The 18,813-nt window shown below is 44.2% G+C and overlaps 1 protein-coding gene across 3 annotated transcripts in view; it reads left to right on the top strand.

The window, feature by feature from the left end:
• The window catches only part of BACH2 (BTB domain and CNC homolog 2), a 197,100-nt gene extending 179,001 nt beyond the window's left edge, over window positions 1–18,099 (top strand). For all 3 annotated transcript variants that reach the window (XM_069804871.1, XM_069804872.1, XM_069804873.1), the window contains 2 exons: window positions 3,854–4,060; window positions 11,224–18,099. In XM_069804871.1, the coding sequence (XP_069660972.1) occupies window positions 3,854–4,060; window positions 11,224–11,703 (687 nt within the window). In that variant the 3' untranslated portion in view covers window positions 11,704–18,099. The remainder of the gene's footprint in view (window positions 1–3,853; window positions 4,061–11,223) is intronic.
• The last annotated feature ends 714 nt before the right edge of the window (window positions 18,100–18,813 follow it).

The following is an 18,813-nucleotide window of genomic DNA, read 5'->3' as shown; positions in this document are numbered from 1 at the left end:
CAGAGGCTTTCAGTAACTCTGGCTTTCAATTTAAGGGCATTAAGGCAACAGTTTTATTTCTTACAACTCTGGAGCAACTGACCAAGATTTTGAACCATTTATAAAAGTCAAGCTGGTACCTTGAGTTCTACCCTCCTATACCCAGTACGTAATGATTACTTTTTCTTATGGATAATACATGAATGCTTTTAGTTACTGTGATGTTAAGCCAGGCTTGGGAAGTTCGTTGCCTTTACTAGCACTTGGCAGCTAAAGAAAGATGATGTTGAAATTTAGATATAAAGAAAGAATGAAATAGCTAGTGTTACTCATGAGTTAAGGAAATTCCCAACACTTGACATTTGGATTTTTATATGAGTGAATACGAGGCCTTGGTCCTTTTCTTTATTTCAAAGAAAAAGGGAGGCGAGGGAGCAGCAGCAGCAGTAACTAGTACAGTACTTGAGCAGCACAGCACTAACTGGCATATGATCCAAGCTGGCACTAACTAGTGAACCTTGAAGGAATTAATTGGTTATATATGGGCCTTTCATGTGCTGAGTCAATGGCTGTCCCTGTCTGTCTAGATTGCTGCTGTTACTTAGCCACTGAAAGCAATGACATTTACGCTGGCATCCTAGTGCTAATACAGGGGGAAAAAATGCCGCAAAATCATAAACAAGTTTTCTTTTTCACCAGGGTGGGTTGGCTGTCCTCTCGGGTGCATCAGCCAGAGTCGGGGGCAATAGAGGCTGCAGCAGTGGCAGAAAGTGCCAGTTTATTTGTAGTGTGGTGGAAACAGAGCTTCTGCTGTTGTGTAACAAGGCAGGGAAAGAGTAATTGTGCTGATAGGGAAGATTTTAGAGCTCTGTGAGGTTAGCTCTGGCTGGAGTAACTCCTGGAAGGAGTAAGGATCCCACTTACATTTCTAATTTGAAATAGACTGAACCAAAGAGTACACAGTCATTTCCTGTGTAAAATTCATAGATATTAAAAAGAAAAGTTTATGAGAAAACATACTTGCTGGGTTTTTCTTACACATCTTAGAAAGGATTGACTGTCCTTTTTCAGACACATCAGCTAAGGTTTCTCTCACCTACCTTAGATACTGTAAGATGCAGCATTTTTTCTAACTCTCATCTCTGCTGCTTCTGCAGCCAGAAGGAGGGAGAAGCCGTGCGGGATGCATTGCCATCCAAAGGCCTCTCTGTCCTCAATGCCAAAGCAGGGTCCTGGACACTAGCTAGTCCTAACCCATCATTTCAGACAGCTGTAAGTGGGTCAGATGAATCCCACCCATAGCACAGTCGGCAGCTCTTGCAAATTGACTTACCGCTCTGTTGTGATAAATACCAGCTGAGAGTCTTGCCCTGTGCTGGTGTAAAACACCATTAGCCTCTCACTGCAGCAATACCCCGGCACAGTTATTCACTGTGTCTGTGCCAAAGGCTTGGTGGGGTTTTTTTCAATTGACAGCTAATTGCAGAGAGGGAGACAGGCAATAAAAATGCTGTGAATGGTGAAGGAAATGAGTCTGACTCACTTCCACTCTCCCTTTCACGTTTTTAATCCTGTGCAGTGCTGCCTATGACAGGAGTGGGATTATGCCGGGTTTACTGATAACAGTCTCTGGTCTGCTGCGTAGATGGTTTTATTTTCAATCTGTTTGGGGTTTTTTTTTATGAATCTGTTTCTATTTATTTTCCATTTCCCTTCAGCGACTTCTACCTGACAGATTTAAGTTGCTTCCCTTTCATTCCCATTCCAGCTGCAAGCACATCTCCTCCTTGCAAGTAAATATGTTTTGAAAGGGAGAGGGAGGGAGAAATAAAGTTAACACTGCTTTCTGCTTTGAACTTAAGAAAATAAGGAAAAACTGGGAACGTGAAAGGGCTGTTTTTGCAGTGAAACTGTGGTGTCTTTCAGAGGAAAGCACAGGCTGTTTTCATTTTCAGACCCTGATTGAAGCTTGAGAGAAAAGCAGGTGACACAGAGTTTATGTTGACTGTCCAAAGGCTAGAGAGGGGAAATCAAACAGGTTTCATGTCATTAGTTAGCACTCTGTAAACAAGGTAGTCCACATCACCATGCCTAAGGTCAGCCTTTGTGTGTACAAGCAGGAATCTGGGGGGATTGGGTCAGTGTTTGGTGTTTCTTGCTGGTTTAAATTGACCTGTCAAGTAGTGTGTTACGAAGTGGTGCCTGGACACATGGGGCAGAGGGGCAATGTTCAGGGCATGAAACCTTCTGAAACGATGCGGTCCGTATTTGCACTGAATTTCACGTGGCCCAGGCTTGGAGGTGTGCAGAGCAATGACAGAAGAGCACAAGAAAACGCAAGCTCATGAACGAGGCGAGGAGCTGGTTATCGGGAGGTCCGGGTGCCCGGTGAGGGTCTGTGACTGTCAATGCCAGAGGCCACCCTGTGTGTTTGTGTACATGTGTTCTCAGCAAACTGTTCTGCATAAACAAACCCAGCTCTCCAATGAAAATAATTTATTTCTAATCTGTTCTGTTATTTTCTTTATCTCCAAATAATTAAAGCGCACTGTTTGAAGACGATAACTGTGTTTTAAATATCAAAAGAACCTTTTCAATCTCTATCTTTTGCTTGGCTGGAGCAACTTAAGTCATATCTTTGGTAGCCTCCTTGCAGAACAGTCTTGTACAAGAGGTTGGATTGTACCAAATAGGGACAGAAATGTAAATATTTACTGCCATCTTTTGGGCAGTATGGGTATGACTCAAAAAAAGAAAGGGGGTCAATCAAGTTACTCAGGTGTCATATCCTTCAGCGTTGTCAACTGATTCTTATTTGACCACCAAACACAGCAGTCCACCAAGGAGCATTAATTTTTTGATAGTCATGTTATCAGTCTCCAGCTACAAGTGAAGCAAGGTTTGTAGGGAGAGGTTCTCACTTTGATTTGAGCAAGCTGATAGGTTTGGGGAAAATAGGCTAACAGAAGTCTTTGAGCACATCTGCCATTCTCCAGGTTTTGAGACAGTGTGTGTTCATTGCTCCAAGCCATCAGGAGCTTCATGTTTTGCTTTGCTTAAATGCATAATCAGTAGGAGTTGGAGAGATGGTTGGAATTCCGGAAGTCAGAACCTGGAGCTACTGTCGCATGGTCTACGGTCAAAATTGGATGACAGTTCATGGCCGGAAGGAAAAATGTTTTACTGCAAGTAACTGAGGTTTCAGACCGTTTGGGTTTTTTTTCCAAGAAATTCAACTTGGGTGCTCTTCAATCTACAAAAATATTAGAATGTCAGCAAATACTGGTTTATTTCAAAATGCGTATATTTTAGCAGGATAGGATAAGTTGCATCACATTCCTCTGACCCTTTCTTCTTATATGGTGTACAGCTTAGCTGAAATGCTGATTAGATGACCTTTCCTAATTGAGGTGTCAGGTTGTATTTTTAACCTCACACCGAATCAAACTTCTAGTCCTACAGGCCATGCAGAAACAGGTTCCCTGCTGCAGTAATAGCCCATTCCTTGAAACTAGTTTGAAATTAATAGCAGCGAGGTACTTAATTGTTTCCAAAAGGCCATGTCTCTTAGTGGATGGAGCCTTCTTTTAATGCAAGGAGATCTGTTACTAGAGCTTTTTAGAAAGGTGAAATTTTTTACCTGGGATTCACCTATATTGCTGATTTCAGTACAATTATAATCTGATCCTTACTAGCTGGACCTCCACAATGCGCCACAAGGGAGTGTTAAAAACTTGCTCAATGCAAAACTTGGTGTGTTGTTTATTTAGGGAGTGGCAGCATAGGTAATCGTCCTTCAGCTCACTGTTGCTCAGCTTGCATTCAGCAAGCAAAATATGACTCTTTGCTCTTGTCTTGTATTTGTTTGTTTTAGGTGAAACTTCCTTTTCCTGTTGATCAAATCACAGATCTTCCAAGGAATGATTTCCAGATGATGATAAAGATGCACAAGCTAACCTCAGAGCAGCTCGAGTTCATCCATGACGTCCGCCGGCGCAGCAAGAACCGAATTGCAGCTCAGCGCTGCCGCAAGAGGAAACTGGACTGTATTCAGAACCTGGAATGTGAAATCCGCAAGTTGGTGAGTTCTGTGCTCTCACTGCTGCCCTGCTTGCCCTCACGCTGCAGCTTGCAGGGCACCAACAGCAATTCCTGTCCAGAGTTTAGTGGGTTCAGTCACTTCGTATGTAAGTAAGCAGAGCCACTAGTATGAAAATTCAATATACAAATATATATTATTATGTATGTGCGTATTATATATATATGGAAAGCACGAAATTCCAGTGGAATGAGGCCTAGATATCTCTTTATTTTGATATCTCAAGAGCAGATTGCTGAGTGAGTTGGAAGAGGGAAGCCTGTATCGCAGCTCCCTTCTTGCAGTTTAACTTACCCCCAGTACTTACAGTGCGTGCACAAAGGCATATCCTGATCCGAGCCCCATTTCCATGCTTAACTACCATAACAATCTGTTGGTCAGGGTTTCGTGGAGGGCTCAAAAGAGATGGGTATCAAGAGACCTTCAGAGGCTGTCTGGTCCAGACAGTGGTGTGGCAGGGCCAGCTTCATCTCTACATAGAGATTTTCTTCCTTTCTGGTGTGCTAGAAGGCAGCTCCGTGTTTTCAGGACATTTCAGCTCGCTATACCTTTTTTTCAGCTCTTTCATTCACTGAGCAAATGGCAGAAATAACAAGGGAATTGAAAAGCCAGGAGTATGAATATCCAGGCAAGTGGGCATCCCTTGGTGTAGGTCAGTGAGATGGCAAGGGTATGTTCCTCCTTGCTCCTGCTGTGTTCTTCCCTCTAACGCTCCTGCTGTGCCATGGAGTGAACCCCCCCCCCATGATTCAAGGACCATCTAACACAAAAAGCCTGTTCCTCCTCCCCGGTGCACTGGCCTTCACATCCCGTGCACTGGGTTCAGGTGGCAACTGTTGGTTTGCCTCAACCCTCCCTGATGTGTGTCTCTGGCAGTAGTCTGCTGTGGAGAGAAGAGCAAAGCATGCCCTGCTCACTGGCCAGGGCACATCTGGGGACAGGTCTCCTGTGTGCCACGGTGTCAGTGGGCAGTGCTACCACATTTTAATCTAAGGGAGTGAGGTAACTGGAGTGAGGCTAAACGGCTGCTCAGGAAATGCCTCTCTCTTCCAGTCATGGTATGGGTACCTCAGGTATGGTTTGGTGGCTAAACATAGATGTCTACAATATAGACATCTGCACTGGAGCTAGTCATCCTGGTTTCCTTTATAGTCAGTGAAGAGAAATAGATACCTGTCAAGTCTTAGTTGTCTCATCCTGCAGCAGAGGAGGTTACATACAGCCCAGAAGTGCCTGCTCCTCTCCATTGCTAAACAAGATTACCTGGAGGGCCATGTCAGATGCAGGCATCTTAGCTATAGGCACCTTATATGAAAAAACTCCCATCCTTTGTGACAGTGCCTCTGTGGTCTGAGGGCTGTGCTCCTCTTCCCCTGCCATTCCCTTGCCTATTGAGAAAGGAAGCTGATACACAACAAAAAAAAGCTTGAGACAAGGGTCGTGGAGTAAGATGTCTACAGGGCGTCACTCAGTGGGAGAAATGCAACACTGGAACTTCAAAATGGGTTAACACCTCCTCATCTGTTTAAAAGTCTTAAGAGCTTTCTGAGATGTCAAAAATAATGGAATAGTACCAGTTCAGCTGTTATAAGAAGTGTGGGTGTGCAACATGCAGGACTGGACAGTTTAATTGCATTATGCAGCATAGATTTAGGAGTCCAGCATTAAACCCAGCCTTTGAATATCCAGGGGTTGGAGTGATAAACTAATTTATTCACATAGATAAAACAAAAGGAGCTGAAGTTGATTTCATTAGTGAGATCTCTGTGTACCTAGCTTCCATTAAAATTAAAGGCTATTTGCAGTCTTTGATTTAAATGTCTATGTGCACATTTAAAACATGCTCAGCTGTAGCTTGAGCTTGGTGGGTCTGGGGAGCAGGGTACTTCTTGTTCTTGTCATAACAGGTTGCGTGTAGAGAGTGGCCTTTAGTGTAGGCTTCGCTGTGCTTCATTCTCTGCACAGGCTGTAGCAAACATAGTGTGAAAGACGCAGGGATCTGTTGGAAGAAGCTGAGTTACCGTCACCTCACAAATGGCAGAAAGCCGCATGACTTTGGGTTACTCACTTACTGCCTGTGCCTGTCTGCTTCCCGTCTGTAACAGGGAGGTGACACTGACCCCACAAGCTGGTTGGGAGGCTTAAATCATCAAGGCTTGCAAAGCCTTCAGATGCCGTGCTGCTGAAGCCCTGGGGGAAAAAAAAAGAAATTAAAATCAACACATTGTTCAGAGTAGTGCTCCACTGATGCAAAACAAACAAAACATCAAAGATAAACAAAACAGTGAGCAACTGCTTCCTGCACCAAGCATAATTCACAGTGCGTGCAGGGTGAGTCAGAGGTTCTGCAGGGTGAAAGCAGCTCCTCATCCAGGTTGTCGGGAGAGGCAGGTCCAGTCTTTGCTGCACATGCCCGTCCTTCTGCACTGAGCTGATGATGGGGAGGAGTACATGTCTCTCATTCTTCAGAGCAGAGCACCAGGGGCAGCACTCTTTAAGGGCTGGACTAGCAGCAAGGGGGGGTTCAGCTTGATACCTGTAGCCTTCACTTGAAAATTAATTTGGGTTTATGGGCTTTATGCAATCCTGTGACATTACCATTACTGTCTAACATAATCAACTGTGTATAGGCAAAATAAATCTTTTAAGTCCCCTTCTCTCCCCAGCACACATACAGATCTCAGGGAAATGAATGAAAGGCATATGAGTGACCTTGTGAGCCTGATCCCTACTGAATTGCAGGGATCGAAAACCCTTTGAGGTGTGGGATTCTTTAAAAGAAATGTTGAAGTTTCTATTTAGCAAGCTGGACTTGAGTATGTAGCGATATGTAGTAAGTGAGCCAACTAGGGAAGGTGCCCCAATGGACCTGTTGTTTGTGAACAGAGAAGGACTTGTGGGTGATGTGATGGTTGGAGGCTGTCTTGGGCATAGCAATCACAAAATTATAAGAGCTTTTGATTCTTGGACAAGTAAGGAGGGGGGTCAGCAGAACTGCCACCTTGGACTTCCAGAAGGCAGACTTTGGCCTGTTCAGGGACCTGGTTGACAGAGTGCCTTGGGAGGCAGTCCTGAAAGGCAAAGGAGTTCAGGAAGGCTGGACGTTCTTCAAGAAGGAAACCTTAAAGGTGCAGGAGCAGGCCATCTCCATGTGCCGAAAGATGAGCCGGCAGGGAAGAAGACCAGCCTGGCTGAACAGAGAGCTTTGTCTGGAACTCAGGGAAAAAAGGAAAGTTTATGACCTTTGGAAGAAGGAGCAGGCAACTCAGGAGGACTACAAGGATGTTGTGAGGTTATGCAGGGAGAAAATTAGAAGGGCCAAAGCCCAACTAGAACTTAATCTGGCTGTTCCCTTAAAAGACAATAAAAATGTTTCTATAAATACATTAGCAACAAAAGGAGGGCTAAGGAGAATCTCCATCCTTTATTGGATGCAGCAGGAAACACAGTGACAAAGGCTGAGAAAAAGGCTGAGGTACTTAATGCCTTCTTTGCCTCAGTCTTTAATAGTAAGACCAGTTTTTCTCCAGGTACCCAGCCCCCTGAGCTGGAAGACAGGGAAGGGGAGCAGAATGAAGCCCTTTTAATCAAGGGGAAATGCTTAGCAACCTGCTACACCACGTAGACACACACAAGTCTATGGGGCCCAATGGGATCCACCCAGGGGTTCTGAGGGAGCTGGTGGAAGTGCTCACCAAGCCACTTTCCATCATTTATCAGCAGTCCTGGCTAACCAGGGAGGTCCCAGTTGACTGGAAGTTAGCAAATGTGATGCCCATCTACAAGAAGGGCCAGAAGGAGAATCCGGGGAACTACAGGCCTGTCAGTCTGACCTCAGTGCTGGGGAAGGCTATGGAGCAGATCATCTTGAGCACCATCACACGGCACGTACAGGACAACCGGGTGGTCAGGCCTTGAAAGGCAGGTCCGCCTTGACTAACCTGATCTCCTTCTATGACAAGGTGACCTGCTTAGTGGGTGAGGGAAAGGCTGTGGATGTTGTCTACCTAGACTTTAGTAAGGCCTTTGACACCATTCCCCACAGCATTCTCCTGGAGAAACTGGCTGCTCATGGCTTGGATGGGTGTACTCTTCACTGCGTAAATAACTGGCTGGATGACCGAGCCCAAAGAGTTGTGGTGAATGAAGTTAAATCCTGTTGGCAGGCAGTCACAAGTGGTGTTCCCCAGGGCTCAGTATTGCTGCCAGTTCTGTTTAATACCTTTATCAATGACCTGGATGAGGGGATCGAGTACACTCTCAGTAAGTTTGCAGACACCACCAAGTTGGGCAGGAGTGTTGATCTGCTCGAGGGTAGGAAGGCTCTACAGAGGGATCTGGACAGGCTGGATCGATGGGCTGAGGTTCAACAAGGCTGAGTGCGGGTCCTGCACTTGGGTCACAACAACCCCATGCGGTGCTGCAGGCTTGGGGAAGAGGGGCTGGAAAGCTGCCTGGAGGAAAAGGACCTGGGGGTGTTGGTTGACAGCCGGCTGAATATGAGCCAGCAGTGAGCCCAGGTGGCCAAGAAGGCCAACAGCATCCTGGCCTGTGTCAGAAATGGTGTGGCCAGCAGGAGCACGGAAGTGATCATCCCCCTGCACTGGGCACTGGTGAGGCCACACCTCGAGTCCTGTGTTCAGTTTTGGGCCCCTCACTACAGGAAACACATGGAGGTGCTGGAGTGTGTCCAGAGAAGGGCAACCAAGTTGGTGAAGGGTCTGGAGCACAAGTCCTGTGAGGAGCGGCTGAGGGAACTGGGGCTGTTTAGTCTGGAGAAAAGGAGGCTGAGGGGAGACCTCATCACGCCCAACAACTACCTGAAAGGAGGTTGTAGCGAGGTGGATGATGGTCTCTTCTGTCAAGTAACTAGCGATAGGACAAGAGGAAATGGCCTCAAGTTGTGCCAGGGGAGGTTTAGATTGGGTATTGGGAAAAATTTCTTCACCAAAAGGCTCATCAAGCATTGGAACAGGCTTCCCAGGGAAGTGGTGGAGTCACCATCCCTGGAGGTATTTAAAAGACGTGTAGATGTGGTGCTTAGGGACATGGTTTAGTGGTGGACTTGGCAGTGTTAGGTTAACGGTTCGGTGGTTGGGCTTGAATGTCTTAAAGGTCTTTTCCAGCCTAAAGGATTCTGTGATTCTATGATTCTGTGGGATCTGGTGCATGGTTCTGAAAAGGAGCATTTGTAAAAACAGTCACAAGGCGTGCAAGAATATAAAGCTGCAAAATTAAACTCATGCAACTTTAATTTTGCTTCTCAAGCACTCCTGCCCTCCCCCCATACGCATGCTGTCCAAGCAGGTAGTCTGCTTCAAGATCTTACGTTTACTTTTAGGAGAACCAGCAGTGAAACTCCAGTTGACTTCACACAATACATGATCACTGGAAATTCCATTGTCATCTTCTGTCCACTTAGTGACCAGCAATTTCCAGTCTCCTGAATTATGTAATGGTACTAGGGTTTAAGAGTTTTTCACTCAGCTGGGTCTTTTTTATGAAAGACCTCTTTCCCCCCTTGCACTTGCTTCCTGTAAGTCACCCATCTACTTGGTTTCACAACAGACAGTGAGTGAAATGGTCGCATCCTCTGAGTGTGATAGGTAATTTTTTTTTGCCTGCTTTCCCTCACTCATCCATCTACCCACTCACATTCCCTTTTTTCCCTGCAAACTCACAGCATATTCTCTTCCATAATTCATTATCTCAAGATGTACTTGAGCATCTGTTTATTTTTTTATTATTTTTATGCTTTCTTGATAGATTTATCAATATTTTAGCAGTTAGTTCTTTTCACGTGCACTGCTCTCTTTCTCATTCACACAGCTGTATGCTTCCAGTGCAGGCTTCGGACCCAGGGCAATACTATCAGCTGTCAACAACCATCCATAGCTGGATTATCTGAGTTGTGGAGTTTCACACCTCAGATGCTGAGGCAGCTTGGGTTTAGCAGTGTTACTAGGTGAGGCACACGGCTGCGCTGCTTTTGGGGCCAGCTCAGCTCTGGAAATAGCTCTGGTACTCCGCAAAATCTCATCGACTCCCTCAAGCTGTATGCTCACCTTCCTGGGACAGAAAGTGAAAATGTGCCTAAGCCCCCAGTCTGCCTCCTGAGCACGGGGAGGGCAGCGCTCACCCCTCGGGAGGCTTGTTGGCCACCTGAGGTCTAAGCTGGAGATGACTCCCACCACAGCACGTCACACAGCACCCTGCGCTAGCTAGGGCTGGGGACCTTACCAGTGCTTTGCTGGATACAGAACAACCTGAGCTCCTTTTCTCAGTTTTTGAATCCTGCTTGAAAAAGTAAGTCCCACCAGACTCCCTCGCTCTTCCTCCTCACTAGTACCGTCCTGCCTTTCACCTGACCCCCTCCTAGAGCAACCCGCTGACACAGTGAAACTCTGAAAACGCTCGAGCTAGACGTTGGTAGGGGAGGACATTTGGGAGCACAAGAGGCAGAGCCTGAGCAGAACAAAGGGGAAATGACATTGAGCTTGTTTTACTGAGTGTTAAGAAGCCCACCAACCTTCAGGGTTTTCACATACATCTTCATAAAAATATCTTGGTTAGGTCAAACCCAAACCATTAAGCACCAGGGCATGAGAAAATGAGCCATGGTGCAGGCCACAGAGCACGCACTCAGACCCTCTCCTCTGAGTAACACACCTCTCGGTGGTGACGGGTTCACCTGGCAAGCAGGTGCACCCACCCTGACTGACCAACCCAGCAGTTAGAGGGCGAACTGAACTTCTGCAACATATCCTCACTTCAGGAACTAAACCCTGCTTTCTTGCTGTTCAGATAGGTAATGGCTTTTCTCCATCAAAATGTTTCTTTCGGAGCTTTTTTGTATCATCCATCAAGCAGCCTTAGTCTATAAAGAGAACTAACAGTCTCTTGGGAATAACTTGTGACTCTATCCTCTTCCAACTCAAATGTTTTCCTCCAGATGTTTCCCAAACTGCAGTCCATGCAGACTTCGTGGTGGTCAAATATCTGATGTCTTCGTGACCTTTCCTCTGCCCATATAAAAATAACTGTGACTTGTTGGTGTTCTTCTTGGGTACTGCTGCATATGTGCCTGGAACGCGTAGCCGGTGGATGGCCCTTCCTCAACCTAAGATGCCTTCTTTCTTTTTCAGGTGTGTGAGAAAGAGAAATTGCTCTCAGAAAGGAACCAACTGAAAGCAAGCATGGGAGAATTGTTAGACAACTTCTCGTGTCTTTCCCAAGAAGTGTGTAGAGACATGCAGAGCCCGGAACAGATACAAGCTCTCCACCGATACTGCCCTGTTCTCAGACCCTTGGATCTACAGCCAGCCACCACCATCAGCCCCTCCCCAGCTGGCGTGGAGCAGAGCCTGGTGACCTCCCAGTGCATCGGGGAAAGCATGCAGTGCTGCTCAGAGCAAGGCTCGGCGCAATTGGGAGCACCCTGGCTGCCCAACAACATCTCAGAAAATTGTTCGGCCGGCGCGGGGTTGGATGGAGCCGACACAGGTACTTACACCGAGAGAGAGCTTCCACCAGAGCAGAGCAGCCAAACGGTCACGGTAGACTTCTGTCAGGAAATGACTGATAAATGTACAACAGATGAACAACCTAGGAAAGATTACACCTAGTGACTTGTAACCTTAACGTTACACCTGGTCAGGTGTTCTTCAGTCAGCCAGTGGCAGTGTTCATTTGTTGTCTAGAAGAACGTATTTGGTGCACACTACAGTGGTCTTAGCAGCAATACTGTTTTTAAGTATTCCCTCCTCTCTACAAGCAGGAGTTCTCTTCACAATGGTGCTATCCCTTGCTCAGGCAGGGAACGAAGCAGTGGCAACACTGTCTGTTTTTGTATGTTGATTTCAATCTTAACAGGGATGGACATAACACCTCTGAGGACCCAACCGCAGCTTTTTTTCTCAGTGGCCCATGTCACAAAACCCTAACTCAGGAATTTCCTCTGAATGTTCAATTTTTCATTGAAGACAGCTTCTTTACACATCAAAGTTTTATAGCTAAACTGTACATATTATATATAATATATATAAAATATATATATCCATATGCAAAAGTCCCTGCATGCCTCAATTTTTCTCATCCTACAAACTGGAAGCTTTCATTTCTATTGTATAAACAAGTTCCAACATTCCTTTTTGTCTTCGATGCTAGAACTAGTTTGGTAACTTGTTACACGATAATTTTTTTTTTCTTGGTTCGCAGTTCAGCAATATCATTCGATTTGTACTTATTTATAAAATTTTAATGTTGGAAACTTATTTGAGATTTTATTATAGACAATTTTTTTGGCACAGCCATTTCGTGCCACTTGAGCAATGTGGAGTTATTTTATTTTCTTGCAGATACTGTACAGTAATGGTCAACTTTGCCACTTGCACTGAGTTTCTGGTCAAACCTCTTTTCATAAATGAAGTCGTGACTTCAGTATAACTTGAGTACATGGTTTTCTTTGCTTTATGGCTTAAAGAAAATAGAAAAGTTTTAGCTAATAGACAAACACTCAGGAGCTCATTATGTAGTAAAAACGGTCTTGCCAAATACTGAATTCACTATACAATTTGTAAAGAGAATCTGCTTGAATTATTTTTATATTCAGACTTCTTTCTGTTTCACAAACCAAGTTTAAGTGCTGTTAATGATGCTTTTGGATTCTTATGGGGAAAGTATATTTCACTCTTTAGAGAAAAAAGTATTTGACAACTGGATCAGTTCATCATACGTTCCACGAAGTAAAGCAAATGGAGATCACATCAATACACTTGGGGGGGCTTTTTCTCCAGCCCCGCTCTGCATCCTTTACTCATGGAAGCAACCGCTGCTCCGGCTAGTCCCCAGAGCCTCACCTCAGCTGTCCTCAGACGTTATCTGTTTTCCTCACCAGACCCGAGTTGCAGAGGTGGGTCTGGTGAAGTCAGTGATCCTGCCTGGGTAGGCGGAGTTGCAGGATTAGACCCCTAGTTGTTGACTTTGGTTTCCTTACAGAAGTCAAGTTAGCACTGTATCCTCTAAGAGCAAAACATACATCTGCCAACACCTGATTCGGTCGCTTACCCATCAAATTCTTGTGTTCCAGGATCCTCTCGGCACAAACCGCAGCTAAAAGAGCGCTGTCTCGAAGGAGACTACTCAGTGAATTGGCTTAGTTGTAACTGTATTGGATTTGTATCTTAAGCAATGTTGACTCATGTTATGACTGTGTGAGACAGCAGCTTTCCAAGCATAACATCTGTATGTACAGTGTAGACAGAAAAACATCCTCCTAATGCTTTTTTAATAATTATTATTATTATTCTAAGTGTACTGAGTTTTTATTTTGTGGTTCTTTGCCCTACGTGTGCCAGGTTGCGTGGCTTTATCGATGACAACTGTCATGTGCTTTACTGGCTGATATTGTTTGTTCTCGCTGAAAAAAAATGACCAGCTGTTCACACCTGTTTAAAAAAAAAAGTGTGGGGAAGCAGCTTCTCAGAAGCACTAAGCGATAATGTGGTCTTCTGTGCTAACGTTTACACTAGAGGTGTGTGCTGGTGTTTTTTTGAGGCACTCAGTAGATCAGCATCTTGACCCTGGAGGAGGAATCAGCTCCCTCTCTCCACTTCTTCCATCTTCAGACTGTGCTCATGGACCGTCGCCCACTCGCCACAAAGTCTTGCTTTTATCCTCTTCACCCAAACTATTATAGCCAAGCTACTGAGGAGGAAATGCATATAGCATGTGCCATGTTTGTTGAAAATACGTTTTTTCCCCGCATGTACAAAGAAAAACTAGTATATAATGTAGGAGAATATTTATGTTTAAGTATTAATCATTACTGTACAAAATCCTTACCTTTAAATGTTCAAAAATACACAAATGCCATAAACTCCTAGTTCACACGGTTGAAAAAGGGGGAGGAGTTGTCCTTTCTTTTTAAAGAGCTTAACCTAAAAATATCTGAGCCCCCTCCCAGCCATCTTTTGCAGGTAACTGACTGAGAAGCTCTTTGGCAAGGGGGGGGATTTGATTTTCCTTTGAATTCGTTGACGTTGCAAAGCAGTTCTGTGCTTCGCAGAGAAGTTTTGTTTCTATGAGACCATGGTGAAAGCTAGAATTTAAAACTAAATGTGAATCACATTATAGAGTCATAGCTACTTGGGGGGGCTGGGGGCGGGTGGGAGGGAAGGGTCAACTGACACAGTATTTTAAAGATGTTTTTCTGTTGCCTTTTTTATTTTTAAGTGACCTCCTATATATATGAATAGATAGAATGTTTTATGAGTATAAAACCAAGTTTTAACTTGCTTCCTGACATGAAGATTTACTCTACTAACAACTCATGTGCAACTGGTACTCTTGACCTCATTCCAACGGTTTAAAAAACCCACCCACACAACCCATTGCGCTGCAGCTCTTAGGTTTGACCTGGCTTCATACTGGTGCTGGGTCTCTTGATTTCCTCTACCTTGGGAACTGATATTTAAAACCACTGCTCAAATAAGTGTCTCTTCCTCAACCTTGCTCTCACCTCTCTCTCTTTCCCTCCCCTGCAAGCTTTTCTGGATGTTTGGTTTCATTCTTTCCCATTAGAAGTGGCTGATTTTGTGTCATTGCTTCCTATATTTACATGTATCATGGTTTTTCAGTGGGGTTTTTTTGGTGGTGGTGGTGTTTTTTTGTTTCTATTTTGTTTTAAGTTTTTTTTGCTATTCCGAACCACGCGGCTCTCAAAGCAGTTACTGGGCTAACGTTAAAGGAAGATATTGGGAGAATTAGTTTCAGACCTGGACACCAGCTGACATACATACCCAACTGTTCTTGTCATGAGGTCAAAACAACTGACTACAAGAATACCACTGGAAAGAAAAAAACAAACCAAAAACAACTGACTGCAGTATTTATGAATTTTAAGAGGTTGGCCAATAGTCACCATGATCTTAAGTAAGAATCTCTTTGCTTTTGTCAAAGAGGATATGTGCAGCGTCGGTCCTGTCGGGCGTTGCTTGGGAATGGCGTGGTGAGACCCCCATCTCCCCGCTGGGCACTGCACCGCTCTCGTGGGCGTGCGCGTCCTTGAAGCTTTGTCCGGTCTGTATCTAGTCCTCCTTTTCCTTTGCCATTGCTGTACTTGTATCGCCAGGAAACCTCATTTCATTTAGGCTTGTTATGCTTTGTCAGGTGAGTACTACACTATATAATGTGTTTGTTTCTCTGCGTTCTCTGGGGGTGCCTTGAACACAATTAAAGCTCCTTGCAAGCTGATTCTGGAACAAAAAGGTAGTGAAAAAAAAAAGGAAAAAAAAAAAGAGAGAGAAAACAAAACGGAAAACAAAAGCAAAAAGGTGTTATCAGGAGATCCCAGTATTTATATCACAGATTTCCTAACGTGATGACTCAGGCGTCAGAGTTTGATGCTGCAGTATAAAACTATTATTTTATATATTGTACAAGTAATTTATTAAATGTCTTTCTAAGGGTATATGCTGCTTTTAAGATGCACTATATTTTTGGATCTAATCCTTGTATTTTTTTTTTTCCCAAGGAAGTAAAATGTGCTGCGAAGGCAAGCCACAGTGATTAGTATGCTAACTGCTACTTCTCTTTAAAAAGGAGAGTGGGAACTAGATACGTAACTTTGCTAAATGGATTAACTGCTGCCAGAGGAATGATTAATGCTGATAGTGTGGTCGTTAATCTGGAGTCCAACACTTCGTCAAGTCTGTATTCTAAACAGCGCTTAAATAGACATTAAAATGCCTAGGTATATAGTTAGATTTTGTAATATGTAACTTTATGATTGCCTAATAAATAAAACAAATCTGCATGCTGGAATCACTATAATCCTGTATTAAAATGAAATCTGATCCACTAGGAGAAAGCACGGTGAAGCGTTGCAATTCCAGAATCAACACCACGTCCTCACTGGTGTCTTGTAATCCACTGCTGTGGTGGTGAAGAGAGGGGGGGGGGGAGGTTTGCAGAATAGAAGACCTGTAGTGAATTTTGCAGTGAGACGAAGTGAACGTTTGCCAGGTTTCCACAAGCTCACATTTTGCTCCACTTCGTGTCCTCTACCATTGCAATGAGGAGCGCTGCTTTCACCTTTTTTTTCTGATCTGAAACGCGTTTGGAGGTGCCTCCAGTTGAATGCTGTAGCCCATGGCTGCAGCATTTTAAAAGTCTCTATTTTAGGGCTGCCTAGAGAAGGTTTAGCTCCATGTGAGCAGCAGAGCTGATGGCCTTGCATAAGGAGGGGATCTGCTAAGTATGGAGTGGTTTATTTTTATCGGAAATGAGGTGAAACTAAAACTATTAACATAAAGAACTTATGCTCTCTTTCCTGCTAGAGTTTTTCTCAACAGATTTTGACTTCGGTTCAGTTTTGTCTCTGCCAACACAGTCCAAGTTAATTTTACATCCATATATATAATACATGTATGTATGTATACATACATCTATAATTCTAGTCAGAGTGTGTGTTTGTGTATTTTCCTGTTCATAATACATATATGTATATTTATAATACTCCCTGGAGTATTTCATGACTCAGGCATCAGATCTGATGCTGTAGAATACAATATATGTGTATATGCATATGTTCAAATACTGTGTCTATATTTAAAAGATCTATTGTTGGTGGTCTGTAGAATAATTATTCCCTTTACTCTCAAAATTTTAATGGCATTACTTGCAAAGACTAAGTGTACAGTATTTTCCTACACTCCACCAAGATAGGTATTATTTATATCGAAGTCAAATATTGATAAGCATTTTATGGTATTACACAGATAACGTTGCCATTTTTGCAAGTAAAATCGCTTTTCGGCAGGAAGGGATGCTAAAAATACCTTTTTAAAAGGTCATTACCCCAAGCAAATGGCTGCTAAAAAGCCAGTTAGACGACTCCTGTTCTTGTACGAATTTTAGCAACTGTGGGCAGAGCCCTTCCCGTAGGTGAAAGTCACCGCCTGGTTCATGCAGTGCCACTGTTGTCCCTTTTGGCTAATTAAGGGCACGCAGAAAGAAACTAGCGTCCCAGAATAGAAATGGCAACTGGCAGTGTTTGATTTCATTGATTGCTCAGAGGCAGAGACGGTCCCAGGCTACGCACCCAAACGACCCTTCTGTTTCAGAGGGAGCCAAGCGGGGGCTGCGGTCGCCGGCTGGGCTCGTCCCTGCAACCGGAGGAGCCCCCGCCCAGGCCGGCGTTACCCTGCGTTTGTGATGTACCCGAGAGAATCGTGCACGGTTTCGGTCCTGTTCTCACTACTACGCTTGCTCTGCCTGAAGCTATCTGGATCCCTCAGACCGGCAGGAACGATACTAAACACTTTGGTGATATTTGATGCGTGGTTGTTTACTTGTAGTTCGAAGCATCACCTTTGATTTCAAGGGTGGGGATGCCCTAAGAGTTTGTTCCAGAACCAGTTGGTTACAAGTGCACCTCTTTTATATATGCCTTACAAACTTCAGAGGCCATATTCAAAACAGGGTTTTATCAGTGTATGCAAGGGGGTGCAACCCCTCTTCTCTTCCTCCCCAGGTCAAACAGTATGGACAGTTTTCACACATATCTACCTGTATAACCCTCTGTACCTCTCATAACTGGTCAATGACTGTAACAGGTTACATCAGGTGTTTTTTCTACATACTTTTTACACAAATTCTATGCGATTAATGTAACAATTCAATGCATCATTTTATTGTACTAGTTCTTAAGCTTGTCTTTATTTTTTTTCTAGGTGACTGTGGTTTCTTGTGATTTTTATTGTATAAATAAATGAGGTGGCTGTTGATGCTTACTCTCTGTTACTAAGAATTTTTACCTTTTTGGAAGAAAGCATTGCTATGAACTAATGAATTTAAAATGTCATTTACTCATTGTAAATACAGTATTGTGCAAAAAGCAAAAATGAAAAAAAAACACCCGACCCTTTTCATTCATTTGAATTGCTAGTGTTAACTGAATTTTGTCTAGACACCATTTCTGTTGATGAAATAAAGACATATCATTATGTATTGTAAATCGACTCAGCTTGACTCTGAAATTGATGTTGCAGTGCTCGGTTAACACATGGGTTGTAGGTTAGATTCGGGAGGGTAGGTTGGATGTGGTTGATACTGCCCGGTGAACCTCTGGACTGATGAAGAGACCTCCAGTCACGTGGTCCCATGGCTAATTCACTAGTCATCTCTGATCCAGGGATCCAGTTGTCTTTGATCTGCTGCAGGAACAGCCAAGGGTATTTCATTGCAAAGATGAAATACGTTGTTTTGGAAGATCAAATAAGCTGTAGCTATACCCATTCCCCTAGTGCTTGACTTAAGGCAATTCTGCCAAGTCTTTGTTTTGGTCTTCTAAAGTGACGGTGTATGTGTTGGGAGGCAAGGGGAGGGGTTGGAGTTTGTTTCCCCTCTACAGAAAACCTGAGAGAAACTGAGAGGTTTCTGTAGAAACAAAATACAGCTGAAAATCTCTGTGTGTAACCCAAATACAGTAGTGTTCCTCTCTGAGGGAGGGACTTGGGCCGTGGACCATTAGCATCCCTTACACTGCAGAAGATCCAGAAAGGAAAGAAGAAATTATAACAGCTTTAGGTGCTATTACCACAAGCAGGGTGCAGAGTCTAGCAGGGGGTGTTTGCTCTCTGGAACTCCCAACCGCATGGCAGCCACCTCTCTCCTTGGGTTGGAGGCAACCTGAGAGCCTGCTCAACAGCTTGGCAGGAGGAGACCTGGGAAGG

This window comes from Haliaeetus albicilla, chromosome 17 (genome assembly GCF_947461875.1).
Source record: "Haliaeetus albicilla chromosome 17, bHalAlb1.1, whole genome shotgun sequence".
NCBI classification, from domain to species: Eukaryota; Metazoa; Chordata; class Aves; order Accipitriformes; family Accipitridae; genus Haliaeetus; species Haliaeetus albicilla.
This window is presented reverse-complemented; position numbering and strand designations above follow the sequence as displayed.